The following is a 20,162-nucleotide window of genomic DNA, read 5'->3' on the forward strand; positions in this document are numbered from 1 at the left end:
AGCTATAAAAACATTTTTATTTCAGGTACTTGCTGAATTATATCAATGTGAGATTGGATTTGGACACTCTTTAGATAAGCAGAAAGGGTTACTTAAAAGTCAATTGCTATTCTCTATGGACTATAGTGGCATGTAAAAGTTTGGGCACCCCTAGTAAAAATCACTGTTATTGTGAACATATGAAATTATCTTTATCTTCAACTTGCCTAATAGGGCTAAAGTTAAAAGATGGCACATATTCTTTGTACTTTAGGAAAAAAAATATTTTCATCTCTTACATTTTAAAAATTCCAAAAAGGAAAATGAGCCAATGCAAAATTTCAGGCACCCTTGGAGCTTTGCCTGCTCAGATAACTTTGACCAAGATTTCAGACCTTAACTAGCCTGTTAGGGTTATGACTAGTTCACTATCATCGTTAGGAAAGGCCAGGTGATGCAAATCTCCCAGCTTTATAAAAAACCCAGCCTCCTCTAACATAGCGCCAAAAAATATAAGCCATGGGTTCTTCTAACAGCTGTCTAGTGCGCTGAAAATGGAGGCCAACAAAGTAGGAGAAGGCTACAAGAGGATAGAAAAGCGTTTTCAAGTTGCCCTTTCCTCAGTTCGAAATGTAATTAAGAAATGGCAGTTAACAGTAGAGGTCAAGCTAAGGTCTGGAAAATAAAACAAAAGTTTCAGTGAGAGTTGCTTGTATGATTGGCAAATCAGAACCCCTGCTTGATTGCAAAATACCTTCAGAAAGATTTAGCAGATTCTGGAGTTGTGAATAAATTGTTCTACTGTTCAGAGACACCTGCACAAATATGGCCTCCATGGAAGTCATCAGAAGAAAATCTGTCCTGCATCTTCACCATAAAATTCTGCTTCAGAAGTATGCAAAACAATCAAAACAAGCCTGATGCATTTTGCAACCAAGTCCTGTGGACCGATGAGGCTTAAATTGATCATTGTGGCCAAAGAGTTCTAAGGTATGTGTGGAGAAAAAAAGGCACAGAATTTCAGGAAAAGAGCATCTCGCCAACCATTAAGCATGTGGCCGGATCAAACATGCTTTGGGCCTGTGTTGCAGCCAATGGCATGGGGAACATTTCAGGGAAGAATGGATTAAATGACATTTCAAAAAATTGTGGATGCAAATATAACACCATCTGTAAAAAAGCTGAAGTTGACAAGAGGAAGGTTTCTACAAATGGATAATGATGCTAAACACACGTCAAAATCCACGATAGACTACCTCAAATGGCGCAAGCTGAAAGTTTTACAATGGCCCTCACAGTCCTCTGATCTGAACCTTATTGAAAATCTGTGGCTAGACCTCAAAATAGTGCATGCAAAATTACCCAGGAATGTCACAGAACTGGAAGAATTTTTCAAGGAAGAATGGATGAAAATCCCTCAAACAAGAATTGAAAGACCTTTGGCTTGCTACAAAAAGCATTTACAAGCTGTGATACATGCAAAAGGGGATGCTACTAGGTACTAACCATGCAGAGTGCCAAAACTTTAGCATTGGCCCATTTTCCTTTTTGTAATTTTTAAAATGTAAAAGGATGAAAATATATTTTTTGCCTAAAATACAAAGGAAATGTGTCGTCATCTTTAACTTTAGCCCTTTTAGAGACCATTTAATCTTCAACTTGCTTAACTGTTCACAATAACAGTAATTTTGACCAGGGGTGCCCAATCTTTTACATGCTACTGTATACAGACAAATTATAGGTTTTTATTCATACTTTTTTTTTTTCTATGGCTTAGTGTAAATAAATATTTCTGGTCCAGATATATGGCATAACCCAGACACTCGTCCTTTGCAGAGGACAATACATGGTTTGTTACGTGTTGGATTTTCAACAGACTTTTTAATTCTTAATTTTTTTTTTACTTGGATGATTGATGTCTAGAAGAAGAATCTGGATTATTCAGCTGCTGCATCAAGACGTAATACATTTCTAGTATTACTAGTGCTTACTAAAAAGGAGATACCTTGTGCTGTACATATCCCAGCCAGTGATTGGCTGCAGATATCATGTGAGGCATATTGCACATCACAGCAGCTAGATAACCAATAAAAAGAAAAAAAATAGCCAAGAGTACTGTGGACTCGGCAGTGGAAGACTAGGGATTTCTCAATTTTCAAATTAATGGTTGTTATGGGCAAATTTTGCAAAAATGTGGAAAACCCAATAATTGCTTAAACAGCTGATTTTATTTTCAAATTCTACAAAATTATTTTGCAACTTGTTTCTAACAGTATTTTTCCATTAATATCGTTGCAGTGAGTCATCTTGACTGTGTACACAGACAGCATTCACTCGCTAATGTAAAATAAAAAAAAATAAAAAAAAAGGAGCGGCATAATGTCAATTCTATTTACATGGCCACCGCAAAGTCGCCCAATCAAAGCAAAAAAAAAAAAAAGCACAACAACATAATCCAATATTTAAAATAAAATTCTTTATTTTTAAAATAACATAAATCCAGTTAACGGAAACAACTCAATGTATCGTTTTAGTATAGAATATCTGTTGTGATATTAAAGTATTTTAAACAAAAAAACAAACAATAATAAAAACATTAAATGTAGATAGTCCGTCAGATCTGGATCTATGTTAAAGAGTTACATTTTCACATTGTTAAATTTTGTTCTGCTCACTAGGATGTTAGTTCTGCGTGTATTACTTAATACACTTTATCCAGAAAGGAAAGCACAAATTAAATATGAACAAAGTATTTAGTATATGTTTTCTCTGCTGCAGAGATATTTATAACACACTTGATAATAAATTCTAGTGCAGAATACTAGCATAATACAAGCTATTTAGAAATAAATCCCATGTTAATTACCATTTCAGATTAACTGTAACCGCTTTATTACAGAACATGTGACTAATATTTGGATATTTACAGTAATAAGAATCAGCTTTTATATGTTTAATATGGGAAAACAAAAGACAGTAACAAATATATATTGACATCTGCATTACAGAATATCCCTAAACCAGGAAGCCGTTAAGGCTGATATACACTCTATAAAATATCAATATTAGATTTTTTTTAACCTCACTATAAAAAACACCTTGTGCAATCTTTCAAGATCGTTTTGGCACAGACAAAGAATTGTGAACCCCCTATCTATATATTTTTTTCTGCTAATATCAAAGGAAGACCTTTGTTATGATAGGGAAGTAGATAATAAGAAACCCATAGTAAGTAGTAAAATATATAGCTCTTTGAAGTCTCTCTACTTTCATAGAGAATTCTTCTCATCTAACACTGCATGTAATTAATAGGCAATCATGTAGAGAAAAAAAAAACGAGGATCTTCAGAGGCAATGGAACAGAGATAATCTTACCGATGTGCTTGTAGTTACCGTATCTCCTAAGAAGCAGATCGAATTGTTTAAATTCTAAACATGATATAAATAGTAATTATGAACACATTTCCAAAAAGCACAGTACCTTATGTTCCTTTCAAGTTATTTACAAGAAAGTAAATGGAGATCTAGAAATGCACCAAAAAACATCCCTCAATAGAACAAACAATTTCTATCCTTAATTTGGAAAAATACTGTTCCGATCATTTTTCAAGGCATATGAGGGAAAGCTAAAAATATAGATTTTGCCCTGGAATGGAGGCACCCATATCACCCTCAAATTCTAACCTATGTGGTTCCTACCAACATTGTAACCTGTCTGTAAGCTCAGGTGCAAGCCAATTCATACTATGACATGCTTTTCGGTGGGATTTCAAAACTACTGCTGCCAGGTAAGCTACAGTTTAAAAACAAAAAAAACAATTATTTTATTTTTTTACAAAGATTTTTTTCTTGTTACTGATTCACAAAATGATAACAGTGGGCTATAAACTAAATCAAATTCTGCAAGAAAGATTGGACATACTTTATGGAGAATAAAAATAGAGTATTTATTAAATCATACTAAAATATATGTCATCATATCAAAAGAAGTTCCAGAAAAGTCAACACAATAAGCAAATGACAGACTGAGAATATAGGACTGTATAGGGATCCAGATCACATGAGTAGCCATCCCATGAATACAAACAAAAACCATAAATATGAATATGAAGTCAACTCATATATTTGGACTTGTTCATGAATAAAATATCCATAAAGTCCAAGTGAAATATATATCTAAGTAAATATATTCAAACATGATCATGTACAACTAAGTAAATAGAAAAGATCATAGACCAGGACCTCCTTGAGGAAGCTATGTGCAAAACGTGCATAGGGGCGTGAGTGCCTTGAGACTTGTATGAGTTATATATCATTACTTACATCCATTTGACTTTATAATTGTACTATATGTTCATTTGAAGGGTCATGAATTATGCTTTTCTCCTATACAATTATGATTTTTTCAATGTACTTCTTTGTAAATGATCATATTTGAATATATTTATTTATGCACTTGGACTTTATGGATATTTTATTCATGATCAGATCCAAATATATAAATGCACTTGCACTTCAGTTTTATGATATTTATGTTTTTTGTTTGTATTCTTGGGATGGCTACTCATGTGATCTGGATCCTCTTTTTACGTACACACCATCAGTCCTATATTCTCAGTTTACTAATTTGCTTATTATCTTGACTTTTCTAGAACCTCTTTTAATATGATATGTTTTTAGTATTATTTAATAACCATTATATTTTTATTCCCCATAAAGTGTGGCCAATCTTTCTTATAGGATTTATAAAAAAAATTTCTGTGACATTTTTTTTACTCATATATTTGATATTTTTCTTAAGGCACTGTTTAAAGTTCTCCAAAGAAGCCTATGGGAAAATGATTGAGAAAAACGCTACACCCAGGCCATACTGTATCTGAATGTCCCAAAAAATTATATTGCATTTCATTTTAGATTTTCTTAACTTGATGCAGTGTTTATTTTTTATTTTTAAACGGCCAAGAGTAAATGCCACAAAAAAATGCAGCTTTTTCAAGTAAAAAAAAATAAGCGTGAAACCACCCTGGCAGTGACTGTCTCTTGTTTCTTAGCTAGCAGGTAAAAATCACAAATAATGAAGTAAAAATTTACTGTGCGTTGTGAAATCATTTCAGAAATATTTAAAGGCCCACAATAATACAATTTTTGTAATGATTTTTGCTGGTGTTACTTTTTCTGTTAGACAGCATTTATTTACTTCATTTATTATCTCCATCTAATAATAAATTAAAGGATATGGACACCTTTTTGGTTAATTTATTTATTTTTACTTAATTACATATTATTTAAAGGTTTTTGTGTTAAATGTATTTAAAAAGTAAAAAAGGGCAATTTTTTCTTCATCATATAAAAATCTTTATAAAAAAAATATTTAGAAACCTTGCTATTTTCACATTGGCCGTTGGGGCTTTTTTTTTTTTTTTTAAGACACAGATAAAAGTTCTAAACTCTCCTGCCAGAAAAACTCTGACACATCCTCGGTTAACTCATTCTGCAGCTAGCATTAAACAATGAAACACATTGGCTAAAAAAACTTTTGAAATTGGATTTAACAGTTTACCTTCTATAGCCTAATATACATCAATTCAAGTTAACAATTCAAGTTAGAAAAAAGTCCCTCCCCCCATGGAGTCCATATCCCTTAAAAGGGAAACTGTCAGCACAGAATGACTTCTCAAACCAAGTACAGGCGTTTTATACATTATGGCATGGCGAAACATTTAAAAAAGCACTTGCATCAAAATTGTTATCCTCTTAATATATTGCAATGGTTATATTATATAGTACTGTATTCTTACAATTGCTCATTTTGCCTTTCTACCCATTAATTCTTCTGTTTTCAATTCGGTCTATGACATCATGTGATTAAAAACTGACTAGCTAAACTAGAAACAGTAGGTCAATTTTTTCTGCACAAGTCATGAGTCACTGCACAAGTCTTTGGCAGTGGGGAGGAGCAGAGCAGCTGATTCAGAAGAAGAGGGGGATGATAAATGCAGAAAAAAGAGAAGAAGCTGTATCTACAAACTTTTTTATATATCTCCACCATTTTCTGGCTCAATGAAGCCATAGCTGTCAAAGTAGAGGGAGAGGATGGAGAAAAAAGGAAAAAAAGTAGGTGGGAAGGTGTAGTTAAACTATTGGCCCCGCCATGATGCATCAAGTGCCTGTACTTTGTTTGATCAGTCATTCTGTGCTGACACAGTACCTTTAAATATTGTATTTTTCCAGTGGCCAAGCTGTCTCTATTACAAACCTTTCAACAAAAAGTTAAATATATATTTTACAGTCATTTTGAGTGTTATATCATCATTACAAGTACTCAGATAATTAATGACAGGTTAAGAACCAGTTAGGCTTCCCATTCATTAGTAAAATGAAACACCCATTTTCTGAATGACTTCTTGTTTATGGTTGAAATGTGAAGGATGTAGTTTTGAACGATATACCCACATTAATGCGACATATTGCCAATTTCTGCTGCTAGTAATTAAGTAATCTGGGTTCTGTTGATGGGATGCAGATCTGTTATTCGGCAAAAACAACTTTTCAATTACAGAACCCAAAAATCCAATATAGTGGCCAGTTGTTATCAACCATTGGACGGGATTTGTCATGTTTGTTAATGTCACAAAAACACAGCGATGGCTGGTAGAAAGTAGTTTAAATATGCCTTTTCAGATGTGCAAAACATATCAAATCCCAAACATTTTTGTTCCTACAGCACTTATACAAAATTGTCACTCGAGGACTGTATCCAAGTACAATATGCATAATACAAATTAACAATGAATTTCAGAAAACCATGATATAGAAAATTCTGAAGGGTTTACAAACTTTCCAGCACAACTGTATTTCTTCATAAATGTGACCTAAAACTACATCAAATTTTCAAACACGTCCTAAAAATAGACCGAGACAAATCATACAAATCAAAAACATATTAGACACTTCAAATAAGGAAAATTATATGATATTACATGACTGCGTAGCAAAAAGTATGTGAACTTTTAGAATTAGTACAGAATTTGAAGGTGAAATTAAAGTCTGGTGTTTTCAATTAATGAGATGTCAATCAGGTGAGAATGTGTGACCTATTTTTTTAGCAGAGATCCATCAAAGCCTGTTTGTGGCGTGTATCAATGCATGAACAAAGAAGATTTCTGACAACCTCAGAAGAGTTGTTGATGCTAATCAGCCTAGAAAAGCTTGGACTCATCCAATGCACAGTCAGACAGATTATGTACAAATGGAGGAAATTCACAACCATTATTACCACCCAAAGGAGTGTTTGACCAACAAAGATCACTCCGAGAGCAAGATGTAGAATAGTACACAAAATCACAAAAGAACTCAAGGTTACCTCTAAGTAACTAAAGTCCTCTCTCACATAATGTTAATGATCCACAAACATAAGAATTTCAGCTGTTTTGTAAAAAGGAATGGGCTAAAATGTTTAGATGCAGTTATTGCTACATAGTAGGGGGTGGTGTAGAGGGGTCACACCAGATACTGAAAGCAAAGGTTCACACACTTTTGGCCACTAACAGACTTGTGATATTAAATGAGAAAAATAATTCAATAAGTCTAATATTTTTTATTCATTTGGTTGATTTGGTTCTCTATCAATTTTTAGGACTTGGGTGAAAATCTGATGTCGTTTTTGGTCAAATTGATGGAAAAATATTGAAAATTCTGAATGGTTCAAAACTTTCAACTACCACTAATCTAAATATGATCCAAAAATGTGATTCAAAAAATGTAATTCAGACAGTTCACCTGACAGTGTCATTCGTTATAATGAATCAAACGGAGTTCCTTTGCACTGTGTTTGGCTTCCGTTCCTGTGGTCTCTGTATTTTATGGAAATATAAAAGCATGGTCCACCTGGCCTCAACTGGGCTAAAAGAATGCTTGATTTGATTTTTTTTTTCTAAAATCTAAATTTTTCAAATTGATTGCAAAACGCGGTGTATGATCACATCATGAATGACAGCATCAATATGACATATATTTTGTGAGATAGTTTGATTTATAAGGGGCTTGCCATTTTTTAATCAAAGTCTGTCAGCACAATGTGACTCAAAACTGCCAGCAGTGAGAAACAAGAAACTTGTAGAGATGTTTAAATATATTTATATGTAGGATTTTTTGCTGCAACATGATGAGAAAGTGTAGATTTATTCTGGTCTGTGATGTTCCCATACTTGCTTTCTGCAATCCTTAAAGAAGAAGTGCTGTCTGCAATAAGCTCTCCACAACTCATCCCCTTTGCTCTTGAATGAGGACTGTGAGGTACAACCTGGATCCCACTTTAGTTGTTACTCAAGAGCAAAGGGAAGGAGTTATAGACTGCTTATAAAAGAAAGTGGAGAGCATTTCAGTGTTTTGAAACAAACAATATGCACTTGTAGGAATATCACACATCAGAATAAAGTTACTCACTCATTCATGCTGCTGCTTAAAAGGAATCCTTCAACAATTAGATAAAATGGGGTCCCTGATATAATTCATATTGCAATCTGTCCTAGTCACTTGTCAGGATCGGAAGTGCACACAGAAGACTTGCAGTTTGAGATGTGTGCCTCAATGGACAAGAGCTGAATCACACATACCTCAGTTGGCCAGAAGCACGGCTGTGACATGTGAAGAAATAATGTTTTAGCCTACATTGCGCTCGGCAAGAAGATCTATAGCTTCATCTTTTTCCTCCAGCAGTTTCACAGCTTTATAGCACTGAATGGAGATTGACTGCGACCAACTGGAAAACAAATATTGAGGAGGATGAAGCTGAAGATAACTTCACATATGACAGCCATACTCCTGACTGCCGACTGTGGTATGTGTGATACAGCTCTTGTCAGTTGAGACCCCAGTCTTGGAAGCTGTAAGTCTTCAGTCTACAGCCCGGAATGACAAATGACTAGGACAGACTGCAGTGTGAATTAGATCAGGTATGCCATTTTATAGGATTTTCAGAGAATTCCCCTAAACAGTATAATAGAAGTAAGTTTAAACAACTCTTAGAGCTCCTCCTATCTGGCAGGATCAAAACAGACTCGCTTTAAAGGGTTGTCCAGGCTTATGACAAAAGTCTGCAGCTAGTCTATGTGACTGCAGACTGCCAAATCGCGGCAGCGTGCAATGTGCACTTTGTGACAATTTTATGGAATTCATGGTGCGATTAGGTGGTCATGTGACTGCATATATGTAATTTGCATACATACAGTCATGTGCTGACTAGACATGTTTGGCTTCTCTTAATTCTCTTCTATTGAGAGAAGGTGGTGTAGTCTTGTTGGCCCCTGTCTGCAAGTATGCAAATTGCCCTGCACATGGTCACGACTTGGCACAGAGTGACTGCAGACTTTTGTCCTGCGCCTGGACAACTTCTTTAAGTAATTCTAACTAAATGTGCTTACGAAATGTTGTCCTAATTAAAAATTATATACTTTGTGGGAAAATTCAAGAGGGGAAATCTTTGTTTATGCTTGCATTTCATATACTTATGACTATTAAGTCACCAATGTAGCCACATTCTCACTTTCACAGTGCTATTAGTAGCCTCTCAGATCACGGACTGAATTGACATCAAACCTTAAGGCTCCTAAAAAGGAACTGGGCAGATCAGTGTGCACTGCTTATACATACCCTAAAATTGCATTAAAAGGCAAGGTTCAGTTTTGAGGTTGGTCTAAAAACAACATTTTATAACGCTTATATGGGACTACACAAATAATCGTTTGCTGGTTGAAGCAAATAATCTACTGCTAGAATATCAAATTGGATTGGTAATAAAAACGTACAACATTGCATTTGTTCTTTAACCCATAGATTGGACCTCATCTATCAGTTACTGATATTACCAAACTGATAGAAAGAGGTTCAATTCTTAAGACCGCCAGCAAGCAGTACATAAATGAAGTGTTATTCCTTTTGATATTTTGTGCCACAACCGTATCTGTGTAGGTACTGGCATTTACTTGAACATGAACACACAAGCTTTTTTTCTGAAGTTGTCCGTACCACAAACTATTTTTTATGATAACTGCATTTTTACTGTATTTTCCTCTTTATTTGTGATGTTTTAGGTGCAGATTGGAAGCAGCATTTTTAGGAACAAAAGGAACTTTGATTCTGCACTTAAAAACTCAACTGATTTTTTTTTGTCTTCAAAATATTTTTTTTTTCCCAGGTGCTCCATAGAAGCCTATAGGGATAAAACGCACCAAAAAATGTATAACTCAAGAGCGTTTTGAGATGCACAGAAGGTATGAGTTTTTTCGTGAAATCGTGTCTGGTTTGCATGGACAGTTAAACACAGATTTTCTGAAGGAAAAAAGAAAAAACACAGATAAAACCTGAAGCATTTATGCTACATGGGAACATGGCCTTATTTGGACCTCCACAATCAGCAAGCAATAGCATAATCAAATGAACACTTGCTATGACTGGAATACCTCTGTAATAGAAATGGCAGCATAATAATACTTTCTCACCTGTTTATAGTTTTCCAAATTTAATATCCAGTAAAATTGCATAAAAATAAAATAGCAGTGCAAAAAGGAGGAGTTCGATAAACCTATAAGTCATTTTCAGTTTAAAATATAAACTCCAGTTTTTGAAGATAAAAGTCATAATTAGCTTCATGAAGGAAAGCAAATTCCACAGCATTCCATGCAAATTTCCAAGCAATCTGAAGATTCACAACAGGCGTCCATGATTCCACAATCCATATCGCAAGGGCAGTTGCAGTCATCTCCCATTTCTTCTCCACAACAGCAACAACAGGCTTCAGAAGTACAGATGCCACAAGAAGCTGTCCCTAATACTATGTTACAGAGTGTGACAAACTCACAAAATAAGCAAGCTAAGATACAGTGAACACAGCAATCTTCGTATGAAGTGGGTCGTCCAGGCAGATGAAGATGAAAAGTCAATGAACAAATGTAAAAAATAAGAGAAAAAAATATATAAAATTAATTATTAGGATAAACTATTGCAGCAAACACTAGAAAATAAAATGTATGTACAAGATAAAAATGAGTTACTGTTTAGAAGAAAAACAATACAAACATATACAAAAATATTTAAGGAAAATTCTTAATAGGCACACATTTATTAGTTCTAATTTGTTTTATACAGTTTTAATATGAAATTTAGTCATTTTGTTAAGAAATTTATAGCATAGCAAAGCAAAACACATAACACACCAGCAAAAAAACATTAGTAGAATAACTTTGCAGTATCCAGTCATAGGCAAAAGCCCACGAACCACATCCAGTTTTTGTTTCTTTGTTTTTTAGGAGAAAAATCAGCAATGTCTGAACGAGAAGTTTGAACAAATAATTGACAAAAGATTTAATGTAAAGCATTATGTTTTCTGACAACTTTTTTTTTTATATAGTGTAAACTTATACTATGACCCAACTCAGTCAATGATTGGTAGCTCGGGCCTATTCAGCAATTTCCTGTGTTTTCAGACTAGGAAGTAAACCGCAAAGGTGACCGGGTAAGCATCGAATTGGGACAGTGGAGGAAAATGAGGCATCTCTTATTCTTAAAACATTCAAAGGCCACGTTCACACATTCAGTATTTTACATCAGTATTTGTAAGCCAAAACCAGGAGAGGAACAATCAGAGGAAAAGTATAAAAGAAACAAGTCACCACTTCAGTATTTTGACTTACAAATACTGATGTAAAAATAAAAAAAATCACCAAATATTCAACGTGTGCACGTGGCCTAATCCTTTTCCCATTTTTTTCCTATCCGGTTAATCCCTTTATCTTGGAAAAAAGATTTGTTTAATTACAATGGTTATCATATTGATGATGATTTGAGGATAATTTCAGGAACAAATAATATCTGCCATGGCACATATTCTCGGGTATTGTTTGAATACTAATTAAGATGACATTATGCTTGCTCTTGCTGTCAGATTGTGATTATATACAAATCTTTCTATGTCATAAAATAGCTTAAAGACAACTCTTGTGGAGTCATCCTTATTAAAGCATATGTAAAGAGCTAATGAAGAGCTACTGCTTGACAAGTTGCCGAAAGAACTGGAAAGTATGGAACCCTTCTCCACGATTGCTCAAGTGAACACGGCTGATAAGTATGCCAAAAATCTGTTCTCCATAGTGGACAATAACCTAAAAAGAGGAGCTCTCTAACATAACCTAAAAAAAGAGAATGAAACAGAAGGTAACATCTACTGTATGCTTAACACAAGTGCATGTGCATCCTAAGGTTCAGGACAGGTCCAATGTTTTCCTTAAAGGGGTTGTGCGGTACTTTAGATTACACCCCCATGTATCCTCCCCAGGTCCCTAAGACTTTTTGTAAATACCTTCTGCTGTTGATAATGCCTGTGAGCGGCACCATCGGTGGCCGCTCACAGGCATCACGTGACCCCAGCACCGACGTCACGACAAGTGACGCGTGACTCAGCGCTGGGGTCCCCGCGGTGGCTGCTGGGTTGTGGGCGGGGTTACCCCCGCATCACACACGGCATCCACCGCGCGCTTTCCCAATGAATGGGGAGAGGCAGAGCCCACAGTGAATGCCGGGTGTGATGCGTGTGTAACCCCGCCCACTGCCTGGCATCCACCTGGAACCAGGAAGATCGTGACCCCTGGCTGCTGCCAGCACTTATTGTGACATCAGCGGATGTCAGAGCCGGGGGGTCACGTGATGCATGTGAGCGGCCACTGATAGCGCCGCTCACAGGCATTGTCAACAGCAGAAGGTATTTACAAAAATTCTTAGGGACCTGGGGGAGGGGGTACATGGGTGGGTAATCTAAAGTACCGCACAATCCCTTTAACTAATTTGCTTAGGTATTTAATTCTAAACAGTAGACAATTTTGCATGGTCAAACGAACAATTATTCACAAAATTCTTTTTGCGTGAACATGCACAATGATTTTCAGGGAAAGAAAAATCACACATTAAGTATACATGCTTGGCAAGCTCCATAGATATCATACAGAATATTTGTGCCATTACTTCTGGGGTAACAATTTATTGGATAATTTAATATCTCCAACTGTGCAAAGTTTTCACATGCCAGTAGGTACAACCTTTGCTGATGAGTGCTGGTCGCCAGTTAAAGTCTGTGTTAGGTGCACATGTAGTCAGTTCATCCATGTTGTCGCTAATTGCAATCTCCATTCAAGGAACCTACAGTATACCAATTACAAGTGCTTGACAGGTTCATAGATACTGCAATTATTGGGAAAATGTACAGAGCAAAGCTGCATAGAGAAATAAGAGAGGAAAGAAAGTAGTTCATTCATAGGTCTGAAAAGTTTGCTGTCATGAAACACTTTCAGAGATAATTGCAACTATTAGGGTATGTTCAAACAGACTTTCAATGCATTGCAGTGATTTAGTGGGGTTTTAGCTAAAAAATATAAGAAGCTTGCTAGACTTGCTTGGTATAAACTATGGCATCCTTCAGAGTATTGTTTTCAATGTCTGCACTGCACAGGGGCCTAAGAGACAAGGGGACCCACTTCCACCTCCAAAGGTGAAATTGAGCATTATGATGAGCTATTGGACTGCAAATTCCCATACATACATTGTTTTTGCACACGGGCTTTCTTCTGTGTGTGTGCCACTGACTGAACATATACAAACCCTGGCAAAAATTATGGAATCACCGGGCTCGGAGGATGTTCATTCAGTTGTTTAATGTTGTTGAAAAAAAGCAGATCACAGACATGGCACAAAACTAAAGCCATTTCAAACGGCAACTTTAGGGATTTAAGAAACACTAAAAGAAATCAAGATTAAAAATGTGGTACTCCGTAAGGGTAATTTTTTTCAGACTAAGCAGAGGGAAAAAATTATGGAATCAGCATGTAAATTTTCATTTCCAAAACTAACACCTGCATCAAATTAGATCTGCTCGTTAGTCTGCATCTAAAAAGGAGTGATCACACCTTGGAGAGCTGTTGCACCAAGTGGACTGACATGAATCATGGCTCCAACACGAGAAATGTCAATTGAAACAAAGGAGAGGATTATCAAACTCTTAAAAGAAGGTAAATCATCACGCAATGTTGCAAAAGATGTTGGTCGTTCACAGTCAGCTGTGTCTAAAATCTGGATCAAATACAAACAACATGGGAAGCTGGTTGAAGGCAAACATACTGGTAGACCAAGGAAGATATCAAAGCGTCAAGACAGGAAACTTAAAGTAATATGTCTCCAAAACAGGAAATGCACAACAAAACAAATGAGGAAAGAATGGGAGTAAACTGGAGTCAATGTCTGTGACCGAACTGTAAGAAACCGCCTAAAGGAAATGGGATTTACATACAGAAAAGCTAAACATAAGCCATCATTAACACCTAAACAGAAAAAACAAGGTTACAATGGGCTAAGGAAAAGCAATCATGGACTCTGGATGACTGGATGAAAGTCATATTCAGTGATGAATCGCAAATCTGCATTGGGCAAGGTGATTATGCTGGAACTTTTGTTTGGTGCCGTTCCAATGAGATTTATTAAGATGACTGCATGAAGAGAACATGCAAATTTCCACAGTCATTGATGATATGGGGCTGCATGTCAGGTAAAGGCACTGGGAAGATGGCTGTCATTACATCTTCAATAAAATGTCCAAGTTTACATTGATATTTTGGACAGTTTTCTTATCCCATCAATTGAAAGGATGTTTGGGGTTAATGACATCATTTTTCAAGATGATAATGCATCCTGCCATTGAGCAAAAACTGTAAAAACATTCCTTGAAAGAAAACCTATAAGGTCAATGTCATGGCCTGCAAATAGTCCAGATCTCAATCCAATTGAAAATCTTTGGTGGAAGTTGAAGGAAATGGTCAATGACAAGGCTCCAACCTGCAAAGCTGATCTGGCAACAGCAATCAGAGAAAGTTGGAGCCAGACTGATGAAGAGTACTGTTTGTCACTCATTAAGTCCATGACAGCAAGCTGTTATTAAAGCCATATGTGGTGCAACAAAATACTAGTGATGTATTGGAGTGTTCTTTTGTGTGTTTGTTTTTCATGATTCCATAATTTTTCCTCAGAATTGAGTGATTCCATAATTTTTTCCCTCTGCTTGGTCTGAAAAAAATTACCCTTACTGAGTACCACATTTTTTATCTTGATTTCTTTTAGTGTTTCTTAAATCCCTAAAGTTGCCATTTGAAATGACTTTAGTTTTGTGCCATGTCTGATCTGCTTTTTTTCAACAACATTAAACAATTGAATGAACATCCTCCTAGCCCGGTGATTCCATAATTTTTGCCAGGGGTTGTACATGTCCACAATGTCAAGTATGTTAAACAGGTTTACGGTTATAATACATGTGGCTAGAAAAATGTCTGGATCAGTCAAATACACTCTTGAATAGAACTGTACACAAAAGACAATATACCACATGTTAAATACATATATGCTTGTATCTTTTTCTATTCTTATGGAGGATTTAAACAAATGTATAATACTGTATTTTGCGGACTACCAGACACACTGGACCATAAGACATACTACAAACTTTGGGGAAGAAAAGTTGAAAAAAAATTATTTTTTTATAAAAGGTGGCTCCGTCTTATACTCTGAATCTGCAGTATCTTAACAGAGTGGGATGAAAGGGGCGGCGGCGGTGGAGAGGGGGACACAGGAGGCATGGTCGCTGCTGCAGGAAGCCGGCAGGAGTTGTGCGATGCTGCGGCTCCCGGGCTGGGAGGACGGGCTTGCAGGGGTTGTCCTTCTCCAGCAGTGAATGCACAGATTGAGATCTCGGCCCATTATTGAGCAGAGGTATAAATCTGCGCATTCTCTGTCTCCGGCGGTCATTTTCCAGAAGCCCACCGCTGGGAAATCAATGGGCACAGTGGTGACTCCACTCCTGCCTCACTGTCTTTCTGAAGCCCAGAACCGCAGCGTCGCCCAGCCGATACAATCCCTCCTCCCAGCCAGGGGCCCGCAGCATCGCCCCACTCGTGCCGCCGCCGGCTTTCTGCAGCAATGACCCGGCCTCCTGTGACCCCACTCTGCCGCTGCCCACCTGGCAAACTACATTCAGACTATAAGATGCACCCCCATTTTCCTCCCAAATTTGATGGGGGGGTGGGAGTGCGTCTTGTAGTCCGAAAAATACAGTAAATAAATTTAAATACATCTGGCCATGCGTTTAAAGGGAAGCTTTCAAGCAGTCCTGCTAAATATTAACACGAAGTGCAGTGGAAATTTAGCCTGTAATGAATCCTACTATTGCATTCAATAAATATAAACACCAAAATTGTGGAAGGTTGGAGCAGGAAGTCTTAAATCTCATAAGCGTAAGCGGTGCCGTGAGGGTGGTAAATTATCAGTTGTCAGATTATTTTACAAATAAAAAAAAACCCTAAAAAATAGTGGAATTTAAATATTTACACAAAAATTATGCTCTATTCACACTTGCATTAATCTCCATTAGCTTTCTGATTTTTGATGGTTAGATTAGTGTAACATGATGTGTGGTGTTCTATAACAAAAAAAAGAATACTTGACAGACCCATTATAAGTCACTGGAGGAGAGGAGTTGGTCAAACCACAGCCAGACAGATGATAATCATGAAGTTAGTGTGAACAGAGCCTAACCCCTGCTAAGAGCAGCAAACTGGCTACTACAGAAACAGCAGCTCCCCCTCATTGCTTCAAGGGCTATGATGTTTGGAGATAAAACGTGGAGAAGACTGTTACAGATAAGCAGGAAAAAAAAAAACAGCTAAACACACGAGAGAAGTGAAAAGAAGGAAAATTAAAAGGGATATTCTAAAGTTGTATCTTTAGCACCTCACAGCTTTGCTATTTATTTCCTGTTTTCTGGTGGGGCAGGCACTCATTCATGAGTGACAGCTCTGGTGAGTAGCAGAACTGTAGAATTAGGAGAACTATAAAGCTCAGCACAAGTTCTGCTGTAATACATTAAGCGATCAATGATTTGTTCTGAGTCTACACAGTTATCACTGTATTTGCATATAGAGATAACCGTGCATTTGAACCCGGCACCCAACATCACCACGCTCTCTGTACTGAGCATCGTGCCGTTGCATTGTGATTCTACAGGACTCAGTCTGGAAAAAAAGGATGGGGGGGTGGAGGTGAGCCGCTAACTTCGGTATCGAAATCAATGGTCTGGAGAAGTTGACTGGTATGTTAAGAGGCAACTCCAAAGAGACTTGCAGCTGTAATTGCCGTAAAAGAATGCTCGACAAAGTACTAAACTTTAGAGGGGTGAATAGTTATGCACACTGAAGTGTTCAGTTATTTTGTCCTATTTGTTGTTTTTTCACAATAAAAAGAAAAGCAAATGTTCACAGTTGTAGGCATGTTCTTTACATGAACTGATGCAAACCCTCAAAAAAAAACAAAAAAAAAAACTGTAAAATTCCAGGTTGAGAGGTAGCAAAACAAAAAATGCCAAGGGGGTGAATACTTATGCAAGCCATTGCAAGGCAAAAGCTTGGCTCATGCAGCAAAAGAATGCAGGATAACACTCCTTGTCCCAACTAAAAAGTAATACGAGTGTCTATTTTACCTTAAACCAACTACCATTACTAAATACTAAATCGAAGAAACAAAGGAAATGCCTCACAACAAATCAGGCTTAAGAATACTGGTGACATTTAAAATTCTTATACTGAACACAAAAGATGTTTTAATAAAGAGAAGATGAATTGTTTATTATCATATCTGCAAAATATTATAAAAAAAGACAGCAGATATAGCATTACTGAAAACTAGCAAACTGGTATCAAAAACTGTCTCTCTGAAAGGGACTCAACTATAGAAAGCAAGGAGCACCCAGAAATGGAGTGGTTTTAACAACTCTCATCTGATGCTTTACTTTCTAAAACATCACACGTCTCCAACACAATGCAAACAAATCTATCCTTTGTCCAATTTAATATATGTAAAAAAATCATTATACTTAAAACAAGTCAATATCAAAAACTGATTATCATGTGGACTAGTGTTCATTTATATTTTAGATCTCATAAGTAAAAAATGATACTGCTTAGTTCATAGAAAACTGGTAACTTGCTATGTCTTACTAATATGATATTGTCAGTTGTACCCAAATATATGAACATGTTACAGCAGACTTTCACAGACTAGTTATGAAAGGCTTGTATACTCAAAGTTAGCATGAGCAACACATTTTTCTGCTGAGGGTAAGTAAAAACTAGTGTATTAATTAATGGTTAAGCATTGATGTAAATGTGATGTAAGTGAAACAGTAAATAAATGCACTTACTGAACTGACCTTGGTCATCCTTTTAGCTAGCTATATTCACAAAGTTCAGAACACTCAAAACAGATCTCCAGGCACTCAGCTGTCTCACAGCAAGAATCAAAGAGGGCAAAGTCACAATCAAAGTGGAAGTTGAGGTCCTCAGCGGGAATTTCCTCAAGGCCCACACAGACATTGGAACAGTAGCCACAGCAGGAATTACAGGCCTCATGCAGACAGGAGCAAACCTGATGTGGGCCAAGGATGAACTCAGTGCACTGACAGAAGAGACAGGCCAAAATCAAAGAAGCACAGCAGTCTAATACAAACAAGAAAGAATGAAATCTAAAAAGATGATACAGAGACAGACAGAAAAGGATGAAGTAGGAAGAAAAAAAACACAACATGGAATACAATTTTTATAAGTTCCATGAAATATTAATTATTTTCTCTTACTGAGGAACGCTGTTTTGAGTGAAACAAATACTGCACTATTTTACAATATTGCAAAACAAAAGCACAAATGGCACATCATATTGTAAATTACATTCATCTCATCAACATGCATTCCTAATGTCATTCAGCTCATCAATTGTTACTGTTCTGAAAGGTTCCTATAGCAATGCCTTTACATGCGGACTCAGGAACAATAGCCTATGTGCGTGATTACTACTAGAAAAATAAGAAATACATAACAAGCGATACATAAATATCAACTGCAGTACACATTAGACAATGCAGAAAGAAGCTAAAATCATTATCCTTCTACTAAATACAATAGAATAGATTTTATTTCTGTAGGCAATATTCATTAAACCCTGGAAAAGATGTACATACAATAAGCAATACAATATAGTTTCTATTCTTTGGAACATTGTGTTTCTTTATGATAATATTATATATGAGATATCCATGAACACAAATTTTTTTGCTAAATAATTACTCTTTGCAGGACTATTAAGCAAAATACTAAATAATTAATGGTTATGTCAAAATATAATTGATGACTTAAAGGGGACCTTTTATGTTTTTTTTCTATTATTTATATAAAACTGAGTACCTTTTTTAATAGTCATAAATTTACTAATTCTGGAACAGTTTTTCTTTTTTCCCCTCTGTGCACCTCCATTAGAATGGTGTGCCTCCTGAAAATAAAGAAGCTAATTTTTCTTTCAGCCAACTGTATACCACAGAACTTCTGTGTGAGCGTTTGATTTTTTACCTCTATGATTCTGGTCAATCTTACACGGCCGGGTATTAGAGGGGAAAAAGCAAACCTCCACCAGGAAGTTCACGGCTGTAAACGAGACTTTTTTTTTTTTTACGTGAACACGTTGAGAACTCCGCAGTTGCCATGTTCTTTCCTGTTATTGGAGTGCTGGAGAATACAAGACCAGGAGCACATCGCTTGTAACACATTTGGGACGATGTTCCAGCGCTCCTGATCGCCTGTGCATCTGCACTTCAATAGCTGGAAGGAAAGCAGAGATTGCAAACTTCTCATCATATTAACATGAGACAAATCTCATCTGTGACCTTCCCTTTCTCTTCTATGATTCGGCGGTGTTTTGACTGACCAGCGTCAAAGAGGAGAAAGAGTAAAAGCTCACAGAAACAGTCTGTGGTATAAGCCTGGTGGGTTGAAAGGAAAATTGCCATCTCTATTATCGGGCAGTAATGGTCAATTCAAAAGACTATTTACCATTCATCACCACAAGCCATTAAAAGATTAGTTTCCATCAGGGGCATAACTATAATAGTGGCAGGGGTTGCAGTCATACCTGGGCCCTGAAGCCTAAGTTGGCCCAAAAGGTTTTTTTTTGCCAAAAGACCAATGCTATTAAAAAACTATGATAGAAGGGGGCCTTGTTAGATTATGCATTGGGCCCACGAACTTCAAGTCTAGCCACTGGTTTCCATACTC

The 20,162-nt window shown here is 36.5% G+C and overlaps 1 protein-coding gene across 5 annotated transcripts in view; it reads right to left on the bottom strand.

Moving 5' to 3' along the window:
• Window positions 1-2,433: 2,433 nt before the first annotated feature.
• MDFIC (MyoD family inhibitor domain containing) overlaps window positions 2,434-20,162 on the bottom strand; it is a 132,554-nt gene continuing 114,825 nt past the window's right edge. For 4 of the 5 annotated variants that reach the window (XM_073651925.1, XM_073651926.1, XM_073651928.1 and 1 more), the window contains 2 exons: window positions 18,272-18,557; window positions 10,739-10,873 (listed from right to left, as the gene is read on the bottom strand). In XM_073651925.1, coding sequence (XP_073508026.1) covers window positions 18,289-18,557 — 269 coding nt within the window. In that variant the 3' untranslated portion in view covers window positions 10,739-10,873; window positions 18,272-18,288. Of the gene's footprint in view, window positions 10,874-18,271; window positions 18,558-20,162 lie in introns of all 5 variants that reach the window. The other variant, XM_073651927.1, reaches the window with a different exon arrangement.

This window comes from Phyllobates terribilis, unplaced genomic scaffold (genome assembly GCF_046119375.1).
Source record: "Phyllobates terribilis strain yellow unplaced genomic scaffold, ASM4611937v1 Scaffold_11__3_contigs__length_659146591, whole genome shotgun sequence".
In the NCBI taxonomy this organism is placed as follows: Eukaryota; Metazoa; Chordata; class Amphibia; order Anura; family Dendrobatidae; genus Phyllobates; species Phyllobates terribilis.